At 45.6% G+C, this 25,713-nt stretch overlaps 1 protein-coding gene across 2 annotated transcripts in view; it reads left to right on the forward strand.

The window, feature by feature from the left end:
- The window catches only part of LOC139263501 (protein angel homolog 1-like), a 44,677-nt gene that overhangs the window by 4,121 nt on the left and 14,843 nt on the right, over window positions 1-25,713 (forward strand). For both annotated transcript variants that reach the window (XM_070879680.1, XM_070879681.1), the window contains exons 3-6: window positions 14,974-15,191; window positions 15,901-15,970; window positions 16,991-17,427; window positions 17,574-17,700. In XM_070879680.1, coding sequence (XP_070735781.1) covers window positions 14,974-15,191; window positions 15,901-15,970; window positions 16,991-17,427; window positions 17,574-17,700 — 852 coding nt within the window. The remainder of the gene's footprint in view (window positions 1-14,973; window positions 15,192-15,900; window positions 15,971-16,990; window positions 17,428-17,573; window positions 17,701-25,713) is intronic.

A 25,713-nucleotide genomic window follows, 5' to 3' on the forward strand; every position in this document is an offset into this window, starting at 1 on the left:
CTCCTTATTCTAAGATCATGCCCTCTAGTTCTAATCTTCCCCCATCACTGGAAACATCCTCTCTGCATCCACCTTGTCAAGCCCCCTCATAATCTTATACGTTTCGCTAAGATCGCCCCTCAATCTTCTGAATTCCAATGCGTATAAGCTCAGCTTATCTTCAGAAGTCAACCCCCTCATCTCTGAAATCAACCTAGTGAACCTTCTCTGAACTGCCTCCAAAGCAAGTATGTCCTTGTGTCCAGCAGCATCAGCCTGTCCTGCAAATGGGCCTTGTGTCACTATGATTTGGTGTGTGCCTTTGCCAACCCAATACCTAGGTAATTGATAGCAAGTCCCAGGGGTTGAACAGCAACAACAACTTGTATTTATATAGCGCCTTTAGCATAGTAAAACATCCCAAGGTGCTTCACATGGGGGGCCACAAAGCAAACTTTGACACCGAGCCACATAAGGGGAAATTAGGGCAGATGGAGGTAGGTTTTAAGGAGCATCTTAAAGGAGGAAAGAGAGGCAGAGAGGATTAGGCAGGGAATTCTAGAGCTTAGGGCCCAGGCAGCTCAAGGCACGTCTGCCAATGATGGAGCGATTAAAATCAGGGACTCTCGAGGCCAGAATTAGAGGAGCGCTAGAATTCGATATCTTGGGGAGGGGGGTGTTGTAGGGTTGGAGGAGATTACAGAGATAGGGAAGGGCGAGACCATGGAGGGATTCGAAAACTGGAATGAAAATGTTGAAATTGAGGCATTGCTTAACAGGGACTTATTGGAATGCTACACGTGCTCCCATAACATTCTCCTCATGCTTGGGTGGCAGATTGAACCTGCATTCTATTAGATCGAGACTCTGGCTATATACCAAAAGACAATTAATTTTAACATAGAATAGATAAATGATTATAACACACTGCAGAACAGAGTATATGCAAACCTTGCCGTGCTTCACAATATGCATAAAAACACAAAACCAATTTGCACCTATTCCCTGAGCTACCTTTCAAAATAACTCGACTCATAAAAACGGTTGCCCAGTTATAACATGGTACATGGCAACCACGGCAAGATAGCCCAAGAGAAACCTGTCATTGGAACCACTGGCCACAGAGTTGTCCATCAAAAGGGACGATGGGATAGGCTGTTCCTACTGTGGCCAGGGGTTGCACTCGTGTCTTCATGCCTGACACAGCTGTTAAAGCATCAGTATCCCTGGGTGCCTTGGTTCTTTGTTCCGATGCCAGATAGCGGAGACCAACTTGTTTCAAGATCTTATGAAGATGTGTCAGAATTAAAGACCTTAATGCACTGGGCGCGCTCTCTCATTAAGTGTCAGCTGTGGCTCAGTGGATAGCATTCTCTTCGCTGACTCAGAAGGTTGTGGGTTCACGTCCCACTCGAGACTTGAGCACAAAAATCTAGGCTGACACTCCCAGTGCAGTACTGAGGGAGTGCCGCACTGTCGGAGGTGCCATTTCAGATGAGACGTTAAATCGAGGCCCTGTCTGCTCTCTCAAGTGGACATAAAAGATCCCATGGCACTATTTAGAAGAAGAGCAGGGGAGTTATCCCTCAATCAACATTACTTAAAAACATTATCTGGTAATTATCACATTGTTGTTTGTGGGAGCTTGCTGAGCGCATATTGACTGCCACTGTTTCCTACATTACAACAATGACCACACGCCAAAAGTGGTTGTAATGTGCTTTGAGACGTCCTGAGATCGTGAAAGGTGCTATATAAATGCAAGTCTTTTCTTTCATAACCGTTCACACAATGCAATAATAAGATAGACCTAATACTGGCACAATTGCTGCAGTAATAATCTGATTGGCACTAGATTGATACCGATGGCTTCTACATTTAATTGACATTAGCATACTAATCTCTTGTTTGTTTGGCGGTAACCAAGACTCAAACCAACTGCCAGAACAACAATGTGTATTTTTGTAGCTTGCAGAGGTAGCTCACAGAAACCATAATTAATCTGCTGTGTACTGTTATTAGTAAAAGGAATTAAAATTAATAATCTGGTCCATTATTGTCCCAGCGATCACAGATCAGACTGTGTTTCAGTAAATTGTACTGGATGTGAAATTTACATAGTGTGTCTGCTTGAATTGTGGCAGGACGCCCAGCGATAGTTACGGATTTTGACCTTGAAACCTGAGTTAAGTCTGATAACGGTCCAGTTTTGATCTCCTCACGTGGTGTGTGATATTGCGGCTTTGGAAAGGGTGCAGAAGAGGGCCACTAAACTAATTCCAAGTCTAGGTTGATTCCGGAGATGAGGGGGTTGATTTATGAAGATAGGTTTGTAAATTCCTGGATTCTTTTACCTCAATCTGGTTCAGTAAAATTACTGAGTCGAATACCTCTTGTGCTTTGAACAAAGCAGTCTTTATTACCGCCCAGTAAGACCTATCCGACAGAAGATATACCCTCTGGATAGAGCGTACACACTCCCTACGGATAGGTGAAGTTACATCGTAAAGTGTTAACAGTTATACAGTTTTGAAATCAGATAACAAAATACAAATGGATTGACAGTCTAACTCAGCCACTCATTAGTCAATCTATATGAGATGTTTTTCTTGAAAGCTCAAGCATTGCCTCTAAATGTTCCAATCTAGTGGTGTGACTTTTAACTGAGACCTTGCAATTCTGCAGATGTATTTCATGTTACAATTATATATTATTGGCAGGATTAGTGACTTGAAACCTTGAGAAAGACTGTTAGCTATGCTGATGTTGCACTATTTGCAATCTGACATTCTCCCAGCTATTCTTCCATGGCTTATACATTTTCATATATCCCGTTTACCTTACTGTCCTTAATTCCATATATTCCGTTCAGATATCCACATCCCCCCTTTTATCATTCTATGATAACATTTAGGATCATTCTATGAGTATTGCATTCATCCGTTCGCACTCCCTTTCCAGAATCATATTATTGTTGAGTAGTTTTCTAGTTTGTTGGATCATAACCCGGGAACCCTTGACCACAAGAGGGTCTGCTAACCTTGTCATTACTTTACAGCAGAGGTTAAGGCAACCAACAATCAAACAGCAGGTAATTACGATGAGAACAATTGCCCCATGTATTAGATAGGATCTCCAAGATCCACCCAGAAACCAATCAAACCTGCTAAGTTCCTTTGCTGGTGTGGATAACTTCTTCACCTCCCTCCTTATGTGATCGGCAAGGTGGGTTATGTTTTCTGAATTATCAGGAATGTAAGTGCAACATTCAGATCCTATCAGGGCACACGTTCCCCCTTTCTCAGCTAACAGGTAATCGAGGGCCATTCGATTTTGTAATGCTACGGTCCTTATCGCTACCATTTCAGCTGTGATGCCCTCCAGAGCCTCAGCAGTGCGGTTAGCTACCTGTTCCAATATCATTTCTTTGAATCCATCTAACAGTCTCAGTTAGGGTCAGGGGAACGGTGCGCAAAGGAATTCCCTCTTTGGAATGTATAGGGATATGTGAACACACCCAGCATCTAGTGAAGTGCCCTTTTTCCGCATAAATGTAAGACATATACAAAAAGGTGTTTACATGGAGCTCTCGCCTTTGTCTTCCTTCCCGTGCGCCAAAACTGTCATATATCAACACTATTATGCAGACAGTGGCATACAGACACAGTCTCATCTTATAAATAGTCCAATTATTTAGCTGATACAAAGAGTTCTGTTTTCCCTTTTCCCTTCTTCAGGTCTCCGTCAGTGTATTTGGCTGTCTTACAGGTAAAAGTTCAAACTGATCCTCCTTCAACTGCCTTGTTCAGCTATGGGGAAGAGGAGATCTGGAACAGAAACAGGAATTAGACTAACCAGCAAAATTTGTTTAAATGGTGATGAGCTTGCAGTGGTGCAGGTGAACCCAGGCACTTTTCCCCTCAACCTTGGCTGCAGTGGGGGTAGTGAGTGACACCTAAAAAAGGCCCCTCCCATTGTGGCTCTAATCCCTTCCGAATCCATACTTCCCTGGTGCCACGAGGGACAATTCGGGTAAAACTGGGAGGTCGAGGTGAGCATCTTGAACCTGGTTGTGAACTAGTCGCAGAGCCTGAGTCAGAGAAAGAACATAGGTGGTCATCAGTCTAGCTGAGATCTCATATCTAGGAACAATTTCCCTCATTAACACCTTAACAACAGTCTGAGTCTTATTGTCCAGGTTAGGGTAGGCTTCAATCCATCTGCTAAACACATCTACTATTACTAACACATATGTGTAACACTGAACTTTTTGCAACTCAATGTAGTCCAACTGAAATGTCTCAAAGGGACCTTCGGGTAGGGGCGTTTTACCCCAATCACAGGGGACTCCCTTCCCTGGATTATGTTGCTGGCCAACCAGGCAACGACTACTGATGTTCTGGGTGAGCGATTGGAGTCCAGGGTGCCACCAAGTAGCCAAAAGCGTATCACTTGTTGCCCTTGCTCCACAATGAGTAGCAAAATGCAGACATTCTATAACCCATGAGGCCAACTCGTCAGACATGCAAGTCTGTTCCGTGGGAGTGGTCCAGAGTTTAGAAACATTGTCATAAGTACATGCATAATATTTCCACAACAGTTTATCTTTTTCAGGAGCGTCCCCCTGTGCTTTTATAACATCTTGGATGGTTGGCATTGGTTTTTCCGAGGCTAACTTATCCTTCGCAGGATTTTTAGTCTGACTCATAATTTTGGGCACTACCATCTGTTGGTCACGAGAGGCCTGTTTGGCCTCTTGGTCAGGACAACGATTCCCTATATCAACCAGAGAATTTCCGGTAGTATGGGCGGTACATTTGACAATGGCAATGCGTTTGGGGAACATGAGGGCTTGCAACAAATCAGATACTAACTGTTTATGAGATATCTCATTCCCCTGTGAGGTTAGGAATCCTCTATTTTTCCATAATTGTCCGAAATCATGGACCACCCCAAAGACATACCTAGAGTCGGTATAGACATTGACTTTGAGATCTTTGGCCAAGATACAGGCTCGGGTGAGGGCGAATAGTTCAGCTTGTTGAGCAGAATAGGCGGTTTCAAAGCGGCAGATTCCAAGACCTGATTCTCCTGGTTTACTATGGCGTATCCTGAGATTCGTGTATCTTTTGGATTAATAGAAGTACTTCCGTCAACATACATAAACAATCATGACTGGGTTCTTCCTCATCTTGGGGTGGCTCAGTAAGAATACAGTCTGGATCTTCCATTGGTACATCAACTAAATCTTCCCTGACTGATGTGGCCTCTTAAATTAAAAATAAGCAATCATGACTGGGTTCTTCCTCATTGCCTGTGATTTCAGTGGGTTCTGTCGGATTGCCCTGCACTAGGATCTCAATCGGATCAATGGGAGTATAACCCACTTGGGAGGGGTTCTCTGCCCACACATGAGGATCCACATAGTCAGGTATGCCGGAGCCAGTATGATGCTGTAGAGTCCTTAAGACCTTCTCGGGGTCCCCATGAAATTGGATTGTTCGGCCATGTTTTACGATTTGCACATCCCGGCTGGTAGGGTCAGCCTCATCTATGGGCCTTGCGTACCATAACTCCCAAATCTTTAGCATGGTGAGGGGCTAATACTTCACGAGCAATATACGGTGCCATTATTAGGGGCTGTTTCCACAGATTCTTATCCACTTCCACAAAATCTGCCTCTCTTTCCAGTTCAGTCACTCTAGCCCTTAATAGAATTCCCTTCACTTCCCCTTCGTGATCCTGATAAAAGTTCTGCAGGTCCTGATTCTTTCCACTGGGATCGTATGCTAGGGTCACGTGATAGGGTGCCTGCGGCAGGGTCAGAGACCACCACTGAGGGGTTCTAGTGGTATAATACTGCCGCTTAAGGGTTTCCTGTTTTACAATAATCTCCATACTCCAAATGCAACTGGAATTTGCAAAGGAGGTCTCTAGCCATCAAGTTACAGTCCAGATTGGTTGTGATAACAACTCGATGTTCCACCGATTCTTCCTGGTAACCCATTTTAACCGGTTCTGACACTGGGAATGTCGAGATTTGTCCCAGGAATCCTGAAAGTTCCTGTGTTTCAGTAGAGGCAGGGAGTTTTAAGCTTTGATTGTACAGAAGACATGAAGGCTCCCGTATCTATCAAAAAGGGTTGCCACTCATTCAGAATGGGTTCGTCGTCCGGGGAGGATCCCTGCACAATCAAGCTGTGTAGTCAATTGGGGGACAAGTGACCAAAGGGGTTGTTCTGGGAGAAGTTAGTGTAAAATCCTCCTCTTCCCCCCTTGCCCCCCTCCTCTTCCTTTTCCATGCTGACGGTAGGGGCAATTTTTATTCCAATGTCCTTCCTGCCCACAATTAAAACAGTCAATTCCTCTTACCCAGTCCCGGCCTCTTCCCATACCATGCCGGGGATAATAGGGAGGTTTATTAGCAAGGCTCGGCCCGTTTGGTTGTTTAGTATAACCGTATCCTTGCTTATCCATCCAATGCAACACTACGGTTCTATTGATCCTTCCTCCCGAGATGGCTCTTCCTTTCTAGTCACATATTCAGTCTTGACCCGGGTTGGGGGCGCACCTCCCCCCTCCCCTTTCTTTTCCTGCCAATAATATCTAACTGTCCTCTCCATCTGTCTGGATAGCGTGAGCAATCAAATAGTTGTTTGAAGATCACAGACATCTATAGAGAGGTGGTCTGCAGCTTGTTGTGCATCAGGGTTTGGCATTGGTCTGACAGGGAATTGGTGTCGGGACTTTGGGATCTTGGAAATCATTTCTAGGCCGGAGGATGTTTCAGAGCTGTCTGACTGCTTGACAGTTCTGCGTCTCGATCGGCGGGGGTGTTTGCTATGTCTTTCACAACTTGGACTGGTAGATTGACTAGAAGATTTACGGGACTGTTTGTGATGTCGAGATATAGTTCTGCCCTTTCAAGTGTGAGATCTGGTCCTTTCGGCTATATTGCTTGTAAACTGGGGATCCGAATCGCTATCAGAGGATGAGGAGTCAGTTTGGGTTTGTTGCTTTGGCGATATGGGGTTATTTTTAACTCTTTTTACCGGAGTGTTAGGTGGAGGGTGTTGGGAAGAGGACTGGAGCAAGAGGCCAGGGGGTGCGGGAGGCGCCGTTGGGCGCTGAGTCAGTGGCCACTCATCAATTTCATCATCAGCCTCGGTTAACACAAAGCCAGCCATTTTAACTTGTAGTTGATCAATACCTTTCTCAGAGGTCCCAGAGGATCTCTTAGCAAGTTTCTCGTGCGCACATTCTTTCTTTAAGACGTCCACAGTTTTAACATGTGTTCCCTCTGTCAATGCAAGTCCTAATTTAATAGCATTTGTTTGCCAACTTGACACAAGTGATGCATCTTTTAATTAATTTTTTTTTGACAATCCCTGTGCTTTTTTTTTTTACCTCTACGCTTCTAGTGCCACCTAGAGGCCACTGGTCATCCCCTAATAATTTATTCAGGGCTCCTGATAATTTTCTAAAGTCTTCAGCTCTTTCATGGAATTCCTCACATAACTTTTGTAGCGGACTATCCGCATCCGTGGTTTTATCTAACTGATTACCCATTTTCACACTGCCCCTCGTATTACCGTGTCGTTACGCGTTCGCGTCGTCGTGCAATTTAAACAAACTTAAAAATAGACACAGACTTTACAGAAACTAACACTGACTTTAACTAACTCCAAATAACCAAACTTTACTAATGCTAACACTTACCCGCGTCGCCGCGCGGTTCGCGTCACCGCGCGATTCTTAAAACTCCCACGTCGCCCCGCAGTTCACGTCGTCGCGCAATCCGCGTTGCCTCGCAGTTCACGTCGCCACGCAATCCGCGTCGACCCGTGGCTCGCGTCGCCGCGCGAGTTAAGATACTTAAAACTTTAAAAGATAAACAAGGACTTCGAACACTTACCCGCGTCGCCGCGCGGTTCGCGTCGCCGCGCGATTTCAATACAAGATAGACAAAGACTTCTAACACTTACCCGCGTCGCCGCGCGATTTAGGATACTTAAAACTTTACTTAAAACTCTAAACACTTAAGACTTACAAAGACTTACTGACATTAGCACTGACTTTCGCGATTCGCGTTGCTGCGCCTCGGCGTCACTGCGCGTCTACGTCACTGCGCGTTTGCGTCACTACGCGTTAGTGTCGCTGCGCGTTCGCGTCGTTTGCGCGTCTGCGCCGCTGCGCGTTCGCGTCGGCCCTACCTTCCGAGTTGCTGCGGGTTTTTAAATTCAATCAGAGCCTAGATGGGCCAAGTGATATACAAGGTCGACGTTGTACCTGAGTTGAACACCTATCCTCTATTTAAATCCCCATTTTATTCCCTGTGAGCCTAATTTTCTAATTTTGATCTCTTATGAGCCTCAATTAATTTCTTTCAGTTTCCAAATTTCCCTATCCTTTCGCGTTACTGCGCAGTTTAAATTCAATCAGTCAATGAAAGCCCTAATTTAATGGAGTTTTTCTGCCAACTGGACAGGAGTGATTTATTTTACTGCAGTGGAATTTTTTTCATAATTTAAAATCTCAAAACATTTTTTTCTTTCAGCACCTATTTAGTACGTAACTTTTTTTTATAACTAGAGAGAAGTCTGGCACGTAGGCTGTGGACTGCTTTTCGTTATCTCAATTGTTCCAGCCTCAAGGTCGTGTTATTTAATATAATATTTTTTTTTAAATCCTTTTGAATCCATCTCAGTTGTTTTGCTGTACCTTCTCTGAATGTTTTCTTTCAACAAGTTTTTCTTTTTTTTTTAACCACCGGGACCATGTAATTTTTTCTTTTTTTTTTCAACAAACCTATCCTTTGTGCATTTCCTGGCTCCGTAACTTATCATCCGAATATACGTAATTCAATAAGGTTCACACTCTTAAACACAGCACTACGAAGGGTTAAAACAAACTTTCATTCTGTTTGAGATAAAACAAACCACAACTCCCCGGCTTTTTTTTACAGTAAAAATCACAGAAGCATTTCTCATTTAAACAGACATTCACAAGAGTCTCTTTTCTTTCCTATTAATTTTTGGATCCATGATTGATCATCTATCCCTATCTAGCTCTAACTATAACCTATCTTTCCAAGTCGCCGCTTGGTTTGCGTCATCGCGCAATTTCCCTATCTCTATCCCTATTCTAAGTTTGAAAGGTATTCACCAGATTGTCCTGGATCTCGTTCAGACACTACCTGAGAACCAGCGAGTGGCTAAACTTTCCTCAGACTTTTGAAACCGGGGGAAACTGGAGCAGTATTGAAATCATACTCACTCCAGTGGCCACTTTCCCCTCGTCTCGTCCAAGGCTAGTCTGGCTCTTAATTCGCAAGTTTTCGGCAGTCGTCCGTTGAGATCCCACTTCTGACACCAAATGTAAATTCCTGGATTCTTTTACCTCAATCTGGTTCAGTAAAATTACTGAGTCGAATACCTCTTGTGCTTTGAACAAAGCAGTCTTTATTACCGGCCAGTAAGACCTATCCGACAGAAGATATACCCTCTGGATAGAGCGTACACACTCCCTACGGATAGGTGAAGTTACATCGTAAAGCGTTAACAGTTATACAGTTTTGAAATCAGATAACAAAATACAAATGGATTGACAGTCTAACTCAGCCACTCATTAGTCAATCTATATGAGATGTTTTTCTTGAAAGCTCAAGCATTGCCTCTAAATGTTCCAATCTAGTGGTGTGACTTTTAGCTGAGACCTTGCAATTCTGCAGATGTATTTCATGTTACAATTATATATTATTGGCAGGATTAGTGACTTGAAACCTTGAGAAAGACTGTTAGCTATGCTGATGTTGCACTATTTGCAATCTGACATTCTCCCAGCTATTTTTCCAAGGCTTATACATTTTCATATATCCCGTTTACCTTACTGTCCTTAATTCCATATATTCCGTTCAGATATCCACAGGTTGAGTAGGTTGGGCCTATTCTCGTTGGAGTTCAGAAGAATGAGAGGTGATCTTATCGAAACATATAAGGTTATGAGGGGGCTCGACAAGGTGGATGCAGAGAGAATATTTCCACTCATAGGGGAAACTAAAATTAGGGGACACAGTCTCAAAATAAGGGGCCACCCATTTAAAACTCAGGTGAGGAGGAATTTCTTCTGAGGCTTGTAAATCTGTGGAATTCTCTGCCCTAGAGAGCTGTGGAGGCTGGGTCTTTGAATATATTTAAGGCGGATATAGACAGATTTTTGAGCGATAAGGGAGCAAAGGGTTGTGGGGAGCGGGCAGGGAAGTGGAACTGAGTCCATGATCAGATCAGCCATGATCTTATTGAATGGCGGAGCAGGCTCGAGGGGCCGTATGGCCTACTCCTGCCCCTATTTCTTGTGTTGTGTAATGTGGCTTACATATGAACATAAGAACATAAGAAATAGGAATAGGAGTAGGCCATACGGCCCTTCGAGCCTACTCTGCCATTCGATAAAATCATGGCTGATCTGATCATGGACTCGGCTCCACTTCCCCGCCCGCTCCCCATAACCCCTTAATCCCTTATCGTTTAAGAAACTCTCTAATTCTGTCTTAAATTTATTTAATGTCCCAGCTTCCACAGCTCTCTGAGGCAGCGAATTCCACAGATTTACAACCCTCTGAGAGAAGAAATTTCTCCTCATCTCTGTTTTAAATGGGCGGCCCCTTATTTTAAGATCATGCCCTCTAGTTCTAGTCTCCCCCATCACTGGAAACATCCTCTCTGCATCCACCTTGTCAAGCCCCTTCATAATCATATACGTTTCGATAAGATCGCCTCTCATTCTTCTGAATTTCAATGAGTAGAGGCCCAACCTACTCAACCTTTCCTCATAACTCAACCCCCTCAACCCCGGAATCAACTTAGTGAATCGTCTCTGAACTGCCTCCAAAGCAAGTCAATCCTTTCGTAAATATGGAAACCAAAACTGCACGCATTATTCCAGGTGTGGCCTCACCAATATCTTATATAGCTGTAGCAAGACTTCCCTGCTTTTATACTCCATCCCCTTTGCAATAAAGGCCAAGATACCATTGGCCTTCCTGATCACTTGCTGTACCTGCATACTATCCTTTTGTGTTTAATGCACAAGTACCCCCAGGTCCCACTGTACTGCAGCACTTTGCAATCTTTCTCCGTTTAAATAATAACTTGCACTTTGCTGGAAAAAATCAAAGAGCATGACCTCATATTTCCAACATTATACTCATTCTGCCAAATTTTGCTCACTCACTTAGCCTGTCTATGTCCTTTTGCAGATTTTTTGTGTCCTCACACATTGCTTTTCTTCCCATCTTTGTATCGTCAGCAAACTTGGCTACGTTACACTCAGTCCCTTCTTCCAAGTCGTTAATATAGATTGTAAATAGTTGGGGTCCCAGCATTGATCCCTGCGGCACTCCACTAGTTACTGGTTGCCAACCAGAGAATTAACCATTTATCCCGACTCTCTGTTCTCTGTTAGTTAGCCAATCCTCTATCCATGCTAATATATTACCCCCAACCCCGTGAACTTTTACCTTGTGCAGTAACCTTTTATGTGGCACCTTGTCAAATGCCTTCTGGAAGTCCAAATACACCACATCCACTGGTTCCCCTTTATCCATCCTGCTCATTATCCATCCTCAAAGAACTCTGACAAATTTGTCAAACATGACCTCCCCTTCATAAATCCATGCTGACTGCCTGACCGAATTTTGCTTTTCCAAATGTCCTGCTACTGCTTCTTTAATAATAGTCTCCAACATTTTCCCAACCACAGATGTTAGGCTAACTGGTCTATCGTTTCCTGCTTTTTGTCTGCCTCCTTTTTTAAATAGGGGTGTTACATTTGCAGTTTTCCAATCTGCTGGGACCTCCCCCAGAATCCAGGGAATTTTGGTAATTTACAACCAATGCATCCACAATCCCTGCCGCTATTTCTCTTAGTCCCATTATCTTACTGAGTACCACCTCCTTAGTGATTGTGATTGTGTTAAGTTCTTCCCCCCTATAGCCCCTTGACTATCCACTGTCGGAATATTGTTAGTGTTCTCTACCGTAAAGACTGATACAAAATATTTGTTCAGAGTTTCTGCCATCTCCATGTTCCCCATTACTAATTCTCCGGTCTCATCCTCTAAGGCCACTCTTTTCCATTTTATATACCTATAGAAACTCTTGCTATCTGTTTTTATATTTTGTGTTACTTTACTTTCATAGTCGTTATCTTCCCTTTCTTAATCATTTTTTTAGTCATTCTTTGCTGGCTTTTAAAAGCTTCCCAGTCTTCCGTCCTCCCATTAGTTATCAAGATGGGCTAAAAGAGTTGGGTCTCTATACCTTAGAGCAGGGTAGACTTAGGGAGGAATCTGATTGAGGTTTACACATTGGTGTTTAGAAGGATGAGAGGGGATCTCATAGAAACGTATAAGATTCTGACGGGACTGGACAGGTTAGATGCGTGTAGAATGTTCTCGATGTTGGGGAAATCCAGAACCAGGGGACACAGTTTTAGGATAAGGGGTCGGCCATTTAGGACTGAGATGAGGAGAAACTTCTTCACTCAGAGAGTGGTTAACCTGTGGAATTCCCTGCCGCAGAGAGTTGTTGATGCCAGTTCATTGGATATATTCAAGAGGGAGTTAGATATGGCCCTTGCGGCTAAAGGGATCAAGGGATATGGAGAGAAAGCAGGAATGGGGTACTGAGATGAATGATCAGCCATGATCTTATTGAATGGTGGTGCAGGCTCGAAGGGCAGAATGGCCTGCTCCTGCACCTATTTTCTATGTTTCTATGTCTGTGTTTCTAAGATAATGAAGGGAATAGATGGTGTTCCAGCTGACAGTTTATTTCAATTAAATAGATTAGGCAGGACCAGGGGTCAAATTTAAGTTGTATCGGGCTAAATCGAGGTTAGATGTCAGGAGATGGTTCTTTTCGAAGAGAATAGTGGACCTTTGGAACAAGCTGTCGTTTCTTGTGGTGGATGCAGACTCACTGAATTCCTTCAAGCGAAAGCTGGATTTGTTTCTGTCTGTGGCGGAGATTGCCTCTTACAGAAGGGTAGGTACTGCAGGGAATTCAAGGTAAGAATGATCTCCTGCACTAGTTTCGATTGACTATATGTGTTGGAGAGGAATTTCCCAGAAATTTTTTCCCCCCCAATTGGCCTGAGTTTTTTAAGCTGTTTTTTTGCCTCTCCCAGGAGATCGCATAATTTTGGGTGGGGGTGGAGTATATATGTTGTGATACACAAGGTATCGCAATTGTGTGGGTCAGGCTCGATGTCCCAGATGGTCTTTACCTGTCCGTCATTGTTCTTGTGTTCATAAGTGCATTTTAAACTATTGTTAGAGTGAAGTGCTATGGTTAGAGGTCTGTCACTGGTGGAGGCTGGAGTGGAATGTGAGGCGATGCATTAAGATTACGGCACATCATCAGCATATCGAGGATCAGTGTTGTTATTTCCCCTATGTGTAATAATCCGAATCTGGTGAATAAACCTAGTGATAACAATGGCCCAGAAATTGTGGTCGGAGGCGTCCTGCGGGCGGATGCCTCCGACCTGAGAAATTTCTACGAATGTACCCGGTGGTCCGGGAGGAGCGTGGGATTCCGGTGGGGAGGCATTCTCTTCCCGCGCTGCGAAGCGCGCTCCCGTCCTCCAGGTTCCCACGCAGAAGGTGCAGTCACGTGTGACTGCTCAGCCAATCAGGTCCAGTATTCCACAGCTTTCTCATTAATAGCAATGGGAGCTCCGTATCTACCAGTTCTCATTGCTATTAATGAGGGAAAAAAATCAAACACACTAAACACCATACTAAAAATTAATAAACACACCTCACATGATTAAAATTAATTGAAATTAATGTTAATAAATGCCTTAGAAAAAAATACATTTTTCTGATTTAAAAAAAAAAAGTTTTGTAATTAGGGTTAAAAATAAACTTACCTTAGTGGACAGGATTTTTAACAACAAAAAGTTTTTTTTAAATGTAATTATATTTTTGTATGATTTAAAACTTTTATCAGGCGCAAGAGTTTTGCCGACATTTGCTGGACAAGATATGGGTAAATCCCGCAATCTTGCCCTTGCAAATGTCCTCGCTCCCGATATGTGTTGGATCTGTCCAGCTCCAGCTTGACAGATGGGAAAAGCTGTTTCTCAGCGCATGCGCATTGTGCGCTGAAAACTGGCTTTTGCGATGCTTTCCCGGCTCCGTACACGCTACGTACACGCTCCGTACACGTTCCCTACAGACCCGGGGAGGCCGGGGTTTCCAGGCCATTAATATTGCTAATATTTTCTTAAGGCTATCTCCTTTCATTTGAGATTGCCTGGGATGCTGTACACAAAGAATGTTAAAACAGTAGCCGAGAAATGACTTGGCAATATTAGCAGCCGAATGCTTAACACGTTCGGAATACATCTCTCAGTCTTTATTAGAGACCCATTTATCATAAAGGTTTAATACTTTTTAAAGAGGCCATACAAACGCATTAAGTGTTCATCCACAGTATCTGCAAAGGTAACTTCTGAACTTGAATTTTATGTGGGAAGAAAAGAATTGGATATATTTTTGAAGAATAACTCCCTGCTTGTAAGATAGTTGTGTACCTCAGTCCTTTCTCAGCTCCCCATCACTTGTCGTGTACCATTTCTGGCTAACCAGTGACCTGCTGCTTCCAGCTCCCTGCCATGTTGGCATCGATTTGGCTGGCATGAATTGCCTGCGAGTGACGCGGGTGAAGTGACCCTCTGATTCGCAGTTGTGAAGCTAATGTGTTGGGAATTGTGGTGGTGAGCCTATATCCCACCCATGGGTGTTGTGTGTGGGTGGCTGATGCAACGCGCGCTGCCCTCAATCCTCAGTGCGGTCACTTGCAGCCAGACAACTGCCCGCAAACTGCAGCACACCCTCGGGGCATTCTGTATTCCTTTACTGATGCTCCTGCTCCTGCCTGCTGATTCTCTTCCGGCCACTAACACAGCGGTTTGTTTTTCTCCCAGGGCTGCTGGCCAGAGTGTGGGAGGACCTGTCTGGACCACAGGTGGACGGTGCCGATGACCACAGGCCATTTGAGTTCACCATCATGTCGTACAATATCCTGTCGCAGGACCTTCTGGAGACGAATAACGATCTGTATGCTCACTGCCAGCCGGAGTGCCTGAAATGGGAATTCCGTTTCCAGAATATTCTCCAGGAGTTTGAGACCTGGGACCCTGATGTGAGTACAGTGCAAATGAACCAATATTCAGCTACCAGCTTGGATGGTCAGTGAGTGGCCCAGCCTCTGCTTTGTATCCAGTGACTCCTACAGGGGTGGACTTTGGCCGTGAGGTTCTCCATAGGCGAATAGCCTACCCGCTGTTGCTCGCTGTCTAGGCTTGCGCATGAAGAATAACCACTTCGATGTACAGGAGGGGCCCCATAGACCCACACCTCAACAGTCACTGCACTCCAAAAACAATAATGTGTTGTGTTAGGCGCTCTGATACGTTTTTTTCTATTTGTTCATGGGATGTGGGTGTTGCTGGCAAGGTCAGCATTTGTTGCCCATCCCTAAATGCCTTGAGAGATAGTGGTGAGCTGTCGCCTGCAACCACTGCAGTCCATGAGGTGAAGGTGTTCTCAGAGTGCTGTTGGGGAGGGAGTTCCAGGAATTCGATCCAGCGACGATGAAGGAACAGCCGATATATTTCCAAGTCAGGACGGTGTGTGACTTGGAGGGGAACGTGGAGATGGTGGTGTTCCCGTGCGCCTGCTGCCCTTGTCCTAGGCAGTAGAGGTTGCGGGTTTGGGAGGTGCTGTCGAAGAAGCCTCGGCGAGTTGCTGCAGTGCATTTCGCACAGCGTCTGTGTCCAACTAAATACAAATACATATTTAAAAATTGAGAGCAAGTGGCGGCAGCCTGACATCTTGTGATTCCCTTTCAGATTCTGTGCCTGCAAGAAGTTCAAGAGAACCACTACCATCAGCAGTTTCAACCAGCTCTCCAACTACAGGGTGAGTGATGCAGAAAGGATGTACCCATAATGTATCAGCATCGACTCATTTATTTGGGTCATGATACAAGGGATGATGGTGCGAGGCAAAAGGAGATCGTAATGGGACAAGTAAAGAAACAAGAGCAGTGTCGGGTGGAGGTGTAACTGGGAACCGCAGGATCATTAACAGCTACCACCTGGAAAAAATGGGGGCAGAGATTATGATCTGAAATTGTTGAACTCGATGTTGAGTCCGCAAGGCTGTTTCGATTAGGCACCTATCATTTGTTTCTTTACCTGTCCCATGACCATCTCCTTTTGCCTCGCACCATCAACCCTTTTGTCATTTAATCTCTCCTGCCTTCCACCCAATCACAGACCTTCCCTTTTGTTCTTTCTTCCCCTGCGCCCTTTCCCTGCATCTGCACTTGCTTAGAATCTGTTATGCCTCTAACTTTTTCCAGTTCTGATGAAAGGTTATCAACGCCGCCTGACCTGCTGAGTGCTTCCAGCTTTTTCTGTTTTCTATTTTCAATTCCACCTGTGCCATGGACAGCTGTTCCCTGTGGCTCATCGTCATAGGCAGTCCCTCGAAATCGAGGAAGACTTGCTTCCACTCTAAAACTGAGTCCTTAGGTGGCTGAACCGTCCCAATACGCGAACCACAGTCCCCGTCACAGGTGGGACAGACAGTGGTTGAGGGAAGGGGTGGGTGGGACTGGTTTGCCGCAAGCTCCTTCCGCTGCCTGCGCTTGATTTCTGCATGCTCTCGGCCACGAAACTCGAGATGCTCAGCACCCTCCCGGATGCACTTCCTCCACTTAGGGCGGTCTTTGGCCAAGGACTCCCCAGCTATCAGTCGGGATGTTGCACTTTATCAGGGAGGCTTTGACGGTGTCCCTGTAACGTTTCCTCTGCCCACATTTGGTTTGTTTGCCGTGAAGGAGTTCCGAGTAGAGCGCTCGCTTGTGGCTACCTGTGAATGAGAGGAGGCAGCCAACGGGTTACCCAAGTGCTAATCTAGCTGCTTTCTCCACAGGTTACGAGTGCGTTTATAAACGGCGCACCGGGATCAAGACGGACGGGTGCGCTGTGTGCTACAAGCGGGAGCGGTTCTCCCTGGTCTCCGAGCACCCTGTGGAGTATTTCCGACCCATCGTGGAGACATTGAACAGGGACAACGTGGGGCTTCTGGTGCTGCTTCGACCCCTGACCCCGGCCCGCGACAGCTCCGAGTTGCCCGACATCTGCGTGGCAAACACTCACCTCATATTCAACCCGAGGCGCGGGGACATTAAACTCACCCAGCTGGCTGTGCTGTTTGCCGAAATCGAGCAGGTGGTGCAGGCAGCCCGTACCGATGGTACCCGCTGTCCCGTCATTCTCTGCGGGGATCTGAACGCTGTCCCCGAGTCCCCTCTGTACAAGCTCATCCGGAACGGAGAGCTCTACTATTACGGAATGCCAACGTGGAAGGTCAGTCGTCAGTGGTTACAACACATTTTGAACTGTTTGCCAAATTAGATTATTTAAAGAAAAGAACCGTTTTGAATGAACTGCAGCCTGTCTCCGAGGGAATGCCAATAACCCGTTCTGCGCTGTTCTATTTAATATTCTGGCAGGTGTCCAGCCAGGAGGACTGCTCTCACCAGATGTGTCCGAGGAAACTCTATGGCCCCTTGTGGCCAAGCAGACTCAGGATAACTGACAGCTGTCAGTACGTGGACATGTATGACAAGAAGAAAACGGGTTAGCCGCAGATTTCCTTTCTCCGCTGTGCTGCCTGCCTACCTTCTCCAGCTGCTCTGAACTTGCACGCATGCTTTAGCTCTCGTATACACCCTTTAGCCTTGAGTCCTTTCTCTTTCATGCTCTGTTCTTGTTTTGTGTGTGCCCGCAACCACCCTTGTGTCGTGGTCGGGAGTTTTGGGTTCAGTTTTGGGCATCACACCTCAAGAAGGATATGGAGGAACTGCAGCAAAGGTTAACCAGAACGAGACTGGGGTTTAAAGAGCTAAACTGTGTGGCTTAAACTTGGCTTGTATTCGCTTGAGTTTAGCAAGTTGACAGGTGATCTAATCGAGGTGTTTACAATGATAAAGGGATTCGACTGGGTAGATAGAGAAAAACTATTTTCTTGTGGGGCATAATCTTCAAATTAGAGCAAGGTCATTCAAGAGTGAAACCAGGAAGCACTTCTTCACACAAAAGGTAGTGGAAATCTGGAACTCTCTTTCCTCAAAGGCTGTGGATGTTGGGGGGTCAATTCACAATTTCAAGACTGAGATCGATAGATTTTTGTTGGGTGAGGGCATCAAGGGATGTGGAGTTGAGGTACAGATCAGCCGTGAAATAGCAGAACAAGCTTGAGGGGCTGAATGGCCTCCTTCTGTTCCAATGTCACTTTGTGTTATTCTGCACTCTAGAGGACAGAGTTCGAGAGGCCTCACTAATGGTGCTGGGATTCTGGGGAGGGTGGGGTGTAAAATCAGGGGGGCGTTGCTGCAAGTCACATTTTGCGGTGCACGATTCTGAGGGTTGGAAGAAGGTTACACTGCAGTTGTCCACAGCTTCATTTAAATGGTATAATTATTCAATTTCGGTCCCACACCAAATTTCACAACATCTGGCAAAGGTCTGCACCCGGTGTTGAGCTCACTCGCATGCAATGGTCACATGAGTATGAAACAGGCAGGCCAATTTCAGAGTGCTTCTTAAAATAAGAATGGGCCAAAAATTGCGGTCGGAGGCTTCCTGCGGGCGAATGCCTCCGACCGAATTTTTTTAAATGAAAGTACCTGGTGGTCCCGGAGGGATTGGACAGGTTAGATGCAGGAAGAATGTTCCCGATATTGGGGAAGTCCAGAACCAGGGGTCACAGTCTAAGAATAAAGGGGTAAGCCATTTAGGACCAAGATGAGGAGAAACTTCTTCACTCAGAGAATTTTGAATCTGTGGAATTCTCTACCACAGAAACTTGTTGATGCCAGTTTGTTAGATATATTCAAGAGGGAGTTAGATATGGCCCTGACGGCAAAAGGGATCAAGGGGTATGGAGAGAAAGCAGGAAAGGGGTACTGAAGTTGCATGATCAGCCATGATCATATTGAATGGTGGTGCAGGCTCGAAGGGCCGAATGGCCTACTCCTGCACTATTTTCTATGTTTCTATGAACACTTGCGCTCCGAGGCCCAGCTGGGCAGCCCAGCTCCGAGCTCCCATTACTATCATTGAGAATACCCCTAAAATCAAAAAAAACACACACATAAATAAAAAGAACACTTTTTTTAAAGCAATAGAAATTAAATTAAATTCAAAAAAATTATTTATTTGAAATTAAAAAAAAATGTTTTAATAGTGTTAAACTTAAACGTACCTTCATGGGCAGGGTTTTTAATGTAAAAATAAGTAATAACATTTATTTTTTCTATCTTTTAAAAAATTCTTACGCTGGTAAAATTAGTCCTTGCGTATTACAACAGTGACCACACTTCAAAAGTACTTAATTGGCTATAAAGCGCTTTGAGACGTCCGGTGGTTGTGAAAGACGCTTTATAAAGGCAAGTCCGCCTTTCTTTTACCAGGCGTAAGTTTGAAGGACATTCGTTGGACAAATAGCCCAACTCTCTGCCCGCGTAGACCCTTCTCCCGGGGAGGCGGGCGATCTATCAGAAGAAATTTTGACAGATCACAAGTGCCGGGTTTAGGCACTTGCGCTTCGCGCGCTTGAACTCTGAACTTGCGGAGCCGCTTCAGACACGAGTGCTCATTGTACGCTTCCGGAGAGGCCGCAATTTACGGCCCAGTTTTTTCTGTTGCTTTATGGTTGGGAATGTTCTTTACTTCTGCATTGATAAACTTTTTGTTCTGTTCTGCCCTTTTGCAAAAGCCTTCACTTTGCAAGGCCTCATTTCCCTGACCTCTTCCCGATTATTGCTTCAGTTCAGTTAGAAACATAGAAAATAGGAGTAGGCCATTCTGCCCTTCGAGCCTGCACCACCATTCAATAAGATCATGACAATAAGATCATTCCCTCAGTACCCCTTTCCTGCTTTCTCTCCATACCCCTTGATCCCCTTAGCCGTAAGGGCCATATCTAACTACCTATTGAATATATCGAATGAACTGGCATCAACAACTCTCTATGGTAGGGAATTCCATAGGTTAACAACTCTCTGTGTGAAGAAGTTTCTCCTTTCTCCTCATTTCAGTCCAAAATGGCCTACCACTTATCCTAAGACTGTGTCCTCTGGTTCTGGACTTCCCCATCATCGGGAACATTTGACAGGGTGAGAGGGGAGCGACCTGTCAAAAGCCCAGCGGGAGATCGAGAGCCAGCGGCAGTTGGTGAGAGGGGAGCGACCTATCAAAAGCCCAGCGGGAGATCGAGAGCCAGCGGCAGTTGGTGAGAGGGGAGCGACCTATCAAAAGCCCAGCGGGAGATCGAGAGCCAGCGGCAGTTGGTGAGAGGGGAGCGACCTGTCAAAAGCCCAGCGGGAGATCGAGAGCCAGCGGCAGTTGGTGAGAGGGGAGCGACCTGTCAAAAGCCCAGCGGGAGATCGAGAGCCAGCGGCAGTTGGTGAGAGGGGAGCGACCTGTCAAAAGCCCAGCGGGAGATCGAGAGCCAGCGGCAGTTGGTGAGAGGGGAGCGACCTATCAAAAGCCCAGCGGGAGATCGAGAGCCAGCGGCAGTTGGTGAGAGGGGAGCGACCTATCAAAAGCCCAGCGGGAGATCGAGAGCCAGCAGCAGTTGGTGAGAGGGGAGCGACCTGTCAAAAGCCCAGCGGGAGATCAAGAGCCAGCGGCAGTTGGTGAGAGGAGAGCGACCTGTCAAAAGCCCAGCGGGAGATCGAGAGCCAGCATACCGGTGCAGCTACAGCGGGAGAGAAAGCAAAATAGAAGTAGAAAGTAATCAAAAAGTGACGTCACAGCCAATGGGGTAAGTGATTGGCTGGTGATTGGTGAGTAGCTTTTCTTTTATTTTTTATATCAGTAAGTGAACTATAACATTGTTATTACCAATTTAAGGGTATCTAAGGTTAAGACATGGCAGGAGAGCTCGGTCATGTGATATGCTCCTCCTGTACCATGTGGGAACTCGGGGACACTTCCGGTGTCCCTGACGACTACGTGTGTGGGAAGTGTATCCGTCTCGAGCTCTTGACGGTCCGCGTTGCGGAATTGGAGCTGAAGGTGGATTCACTCTGGAGCATCCACGATGCTGAGAATGACGTGAGTATCACGTGTAGTGAGTTGGTCTTACCGCAGGAGAAGGGTCCACAGCCAGATAGGGAATGGAAGACCAACAGGAAGAGCAGTGCAAGAAAGATAGTGCAGGAGTCCCCTGTGGTCATCCCCCTGCAAAACAGATACACTGCTTTGAGTACTGTTGGGGAGGATGACTCATCAGGGGAGGGCAGCAGCAGCCAAGTTCATGGCACCGTAGGTGGCTCTGCTGCAAAGGAGGGCAGGAAAAAGAGTGGGAGCGCGATAGTGATAGGGGATTCGATGGTGAGGGGAATAGATAGGCGTTTCTGCGGACGCAACCGAGACTCCAGGATGGTATGTTGCCTCCCTGGTGCAAGGGTCAAGGATGTCTCGGAGCGGGTGCAGGACATTCTGAAATGGGAGGGAGAACAGCCAGTTGTCGTGGTGCACATTGGTACCAACGACATAGGTAAAAAAAGGGATGAGGTCCTACGAAAAGAATTTAAGGAGCTAGGAGCTAAATTAAAAAGTAGGACCTTAAAAGTAGTAATCTCAGGATTGCTACCAGTGCCACGTGCTAGTCAGAGTAGGAATCGCAGGATAGCGCAGATGAATACATGGCTTGAGCAGTGGTGCAGCAGGGAGGGATTCAAATTCTTGGGGCATTGGAACCGGTTCTGGGGGAGGTGGGACCAGTACAAACCGGACGGTCTGCACCTGGGCAGGTCCGGAACCAATGTCCTAGGGGGAGTGTTTGCTAGTGCTGTTGGGGAGGAGTTAAACTAATATTGCAGGGGGATGGGAACCTATACAGGGAGACAGAGGGAGACAAAAAGGAGGCAAAAGCAAAAGACAGAAAGGAGATGAGGAAAAGTGGAGGGCAGAGAAAACCAAGGCAAAGAACAAAAAGGGCCACTGTACAGCAAAATTCTAAAAGGACAAAGGGTGTTAAAAAAACAAGCCTGAAGGCTTTGTGTCTTAATGCAAGGAGTATCCGCAATAAGGTGGATGAATTAATTGTGCAAATAGATGTTAACAAATATGATGTGATTGGGATTACGGAAACGTGGCTCCAGGATGATCAGGGCTGGGAACTCAACATCCAGGGGTATTCAACATTCAGGAAGGATAGAATAAAAGGAAAAGGAGGTGGGGTAGCATTGCTGGTTAAAGAGGAGATTAATGCAATAGTTAGGAAAGACATTAGCTTGGATGATGTGGAATCTATATGGGTAGAGCTGCAGAACACTAAAGGGCAAAAATCGTTAGTGGGAGTTGTGTACAGACCTCCAAACAGTAGTAGTGATGTTGGGGAGGGCATCAAACAGGAAATTAGGAGTGCATGCAATAAAGGTGCAGCAGTTATAATGGGTGACTTTAATATGCACATAGATTGGGCTAGCCAAACTGGAAGCAATACGGTGGAGGAGGATTTCCTGGAATGCATAAGGGATGGTTTTCTAGACCAATATGTCGAGGAACCAACTAGGGGGGAGGCCATCTTAGACTGGGTGTTGTGTAATGAGAGAGGATTAATTAGCAATCTCATTGTGTGAGGCCCCTTGGGGAAGAGTGACCATAATATGGTGGAATTCTGCATTAGGATGGAGAATGAAACAGTTAATTCAGAGACCATGGTCCAGAACTTAAAGAAGGGTAACTTTGAAGGTATGAGGCATGAATTGGCTAAGATAGATTGGCTAATGATACTTAAGGGGTTGACTGTGGATGGGCAATGGCAGACATTTAGAGAACGCATGGATGAATTACAACAATTGTACATTCCTGTCTGGCGTAAAAATAAAAAAGGGAAGGTGGCTCAACCGTGGCTATCTAGGGAAATCAGGGATAGTATTAAAGCCAAGGAAGTGGCATACAAATTGGCCAGAAATAGCAGCGAACCTGGGGACTGGGAGAAATTTAGAACTCAGCAGAGGAGGACAAAGGGTTTGATTAGGGTAGGGAAAATGGAGTACGAGAAGAAGCTTGCAGGGAACATTAAGGCGGATTGCAAAAGTTTCTATAGGTATGTAAAGAGAAAGAGGTTAGTAAAGACAAACGTAGGTCCCCTGCAGTCAGAATCAGGGGAAGTCATAACGGGGAACAAAGAAATGGCAGACCAATTGAACAAGTACTTTGGTTCAGTATTCACTAAGGAGGACACAAACAACCTTCCGGATATAAAAGTGGTCAGAGGGTCTATTAAGGAGGAGGAACTGAGGGAAATCTTTATTAGTCGGGAAATTGTGTTGGGGAAATTGATGGGATTGAAGGCCGATAAATCCCCAGGGCCTGATGGACTGCATCCCAGAGTACTTAAGGAGGTGGCCTTGGAAATAGCGGATGCATTGACAGTCATTTTCCAACATTCCATTGACTCTGGATCAGTTCCTATCGAGTGGAGGGTAGCCAATGTAACCCCACTTTTTAAAAAAGGAGGGAGAGAGAAAGCAGGGAATTATAGACCGGTCAGCCTGACCTCAATAGTGGGTAAAATGATGGAATCAATTATTAAGGATGTCATAGCAGCGCATTTGGAAAATGGTGACATGATAGGTCCAAGTCAGCATGGATTTGTAAAAGGGAGATCATGCTTGACAAATCTTCTGGAATTTTTTGAGGATGTTTCCAATAAAGTGGACAAAGGAGTACCAGTTGATGTGGTATATTTGGACTTTCAGAAGGCTTTCGACAAGGTCCCACACAGGAGATTAATGTGCAAAGTTAAAGCACATGGGATTGGGGGTAGTGTGCTGACGTGGATTGAGAACTGGTTGTCAGACAGGAAGCAAAGAGTAGGAGTAAATGGGTACTTTTCGGAATGGCAGGCAGTGACTAGTGGGGTACCGCAGGGTTCTGTGCTGGGGCCCCAGCTGTTTACATTATACATTAATGATTTAGACGAAGGGATTAAATGTAGTATCTCCAAATTTGCGGATGACACTAAGTTGGGTGGCAGTGTGAGCTGCGAGGAGGATGCTATGAGGCTACAGAGTGACTTGGATAGGTTAGGTGAGTGGGCAAATGCGTGGCAGATGAAGTATAATGTGGATAAATGTGAGGTTATCCACTTTGGTGGTAAAAACAGAGAGACAGACTATTATCTGAATGGTGACAGATTAGGAAAAGGGAAGGTGCAACGAGACCTGGGTGTCATGGTACATCAGTCATTGAAGGTTGGCATGCAGGTACAGCAGGCGGTTAAGAAAGCAAATGGCATGTTGGCCTTCATAGCGAGGGGATTTGAGTACAGGGGCAGGGAGGTGTTGCTACAGTTGTACAGGGCCTTGGTGAGGCCACACCTGGAGTATTGTGTACAGTTTTGGTCTCCTAACTTGAGGAAGGACATACTTGCTGTTGAGGGAGTGCAGCGAAGATTCACCAGACTGATTCCCGGGATGGTGGGACTGACCTATCAAGAAAGACTGAATCAACTGGGCTTGTATTCACTGGAGTTCAGAAGAGTGAGAGGGGACCTCATAGAAACGTTTAAAATTCTGACGGGTTTGGACAGGTTGGATGCAGGAAGAATGTTCCCAATGTTGGGGAAGTACAGAACCAGGGGTCACAGTCTAAGGATAAGGGGTAAGCCATTTAGGACCGAGATAAGGAGAAACTTCTTCACCCAGAGAGTGGTGAACCTGTGGAATTCTCTACCACGGGAAGTAGTTGAGGCCAATTCACTAAATATATTCAAAAGGGAGTTAGATGAAGTCCTTACTACTCGGGGGATCAAGGGGTATGGCGTGAAAGCAGGAAGTGGGTACTGAATTTTCATGTTCAGCCATGAACTCGTTGAATGGCGGTGCAGGCTAGAAGGGCTGAATGGCCTGCTCCTGCACCTATTTTCTATGTTTCTATGTTTCTATGTTTCTACATCTAACCTGTCCAGTCCCGTCAAAATCTTGTAAGTTTCTATGAGATCCCCTCTCACCCTTCTAAACTGCAGTGTATAAAGGCCCAGTTGACCCAGTCTCGCCTCATATGTCAGTCCCGCCATCCCGGGAATCAGTCTGGTGAACCTTCGCTGCACTCCCTCAATAGCAAGAATGTCCTTCCTCAGATTAGGAGAGCAAAACTGAACACAATATTCCAGGTGAGGCCTCACCAAGGCCCTGTACCACTGCAGTAAGACCTCCCTGCTCCTATACTCTGATCACCTAGCTATGAAGGCCAACATACTATTTGCCTTCTTCATCGCCTGCTGTACCTGCATGCCAACTTTCAATGATTGATGAACCATGACACCCAGATCTCGTTGCACCTCCCCCTTTCTGAATCTGCCGCCATTCAGATAATATTCTGCCTTTGTATTTTTGCCCCCAAAGTGGATAACCTCACATTTATCCACATTATACTTCTTCCATGCATTTGCCCACTCACCTAACCTGTCCAAGTCACCCTGCAGCCTTTTAGCATCCTCCTCATAGCTCACACCGCTACCCAGTTTAGTGTCATCTGCAAACTTGGAGATATTACACTCAATTCCTGCATCTAAATTATTGATGTATATTGTAAATAGCTGGGGTCCCAGCACTGAACCCTGCGGCACTC

Source organism: Pristiophorus japonicus, chromosome 4 (genome assembly GCF_044704955.1).
Source record: "Pristiophorus japonicus isolate sPriJap1 chromosome 4, sPriJap1.hap1, whole genome shotgun sequence".
NCBI lineage: Eukaryota > Metazoa > Chordata > Chondrichthyes > Pristiophoridae > Pristiophorus > Pristiophorus japonicus.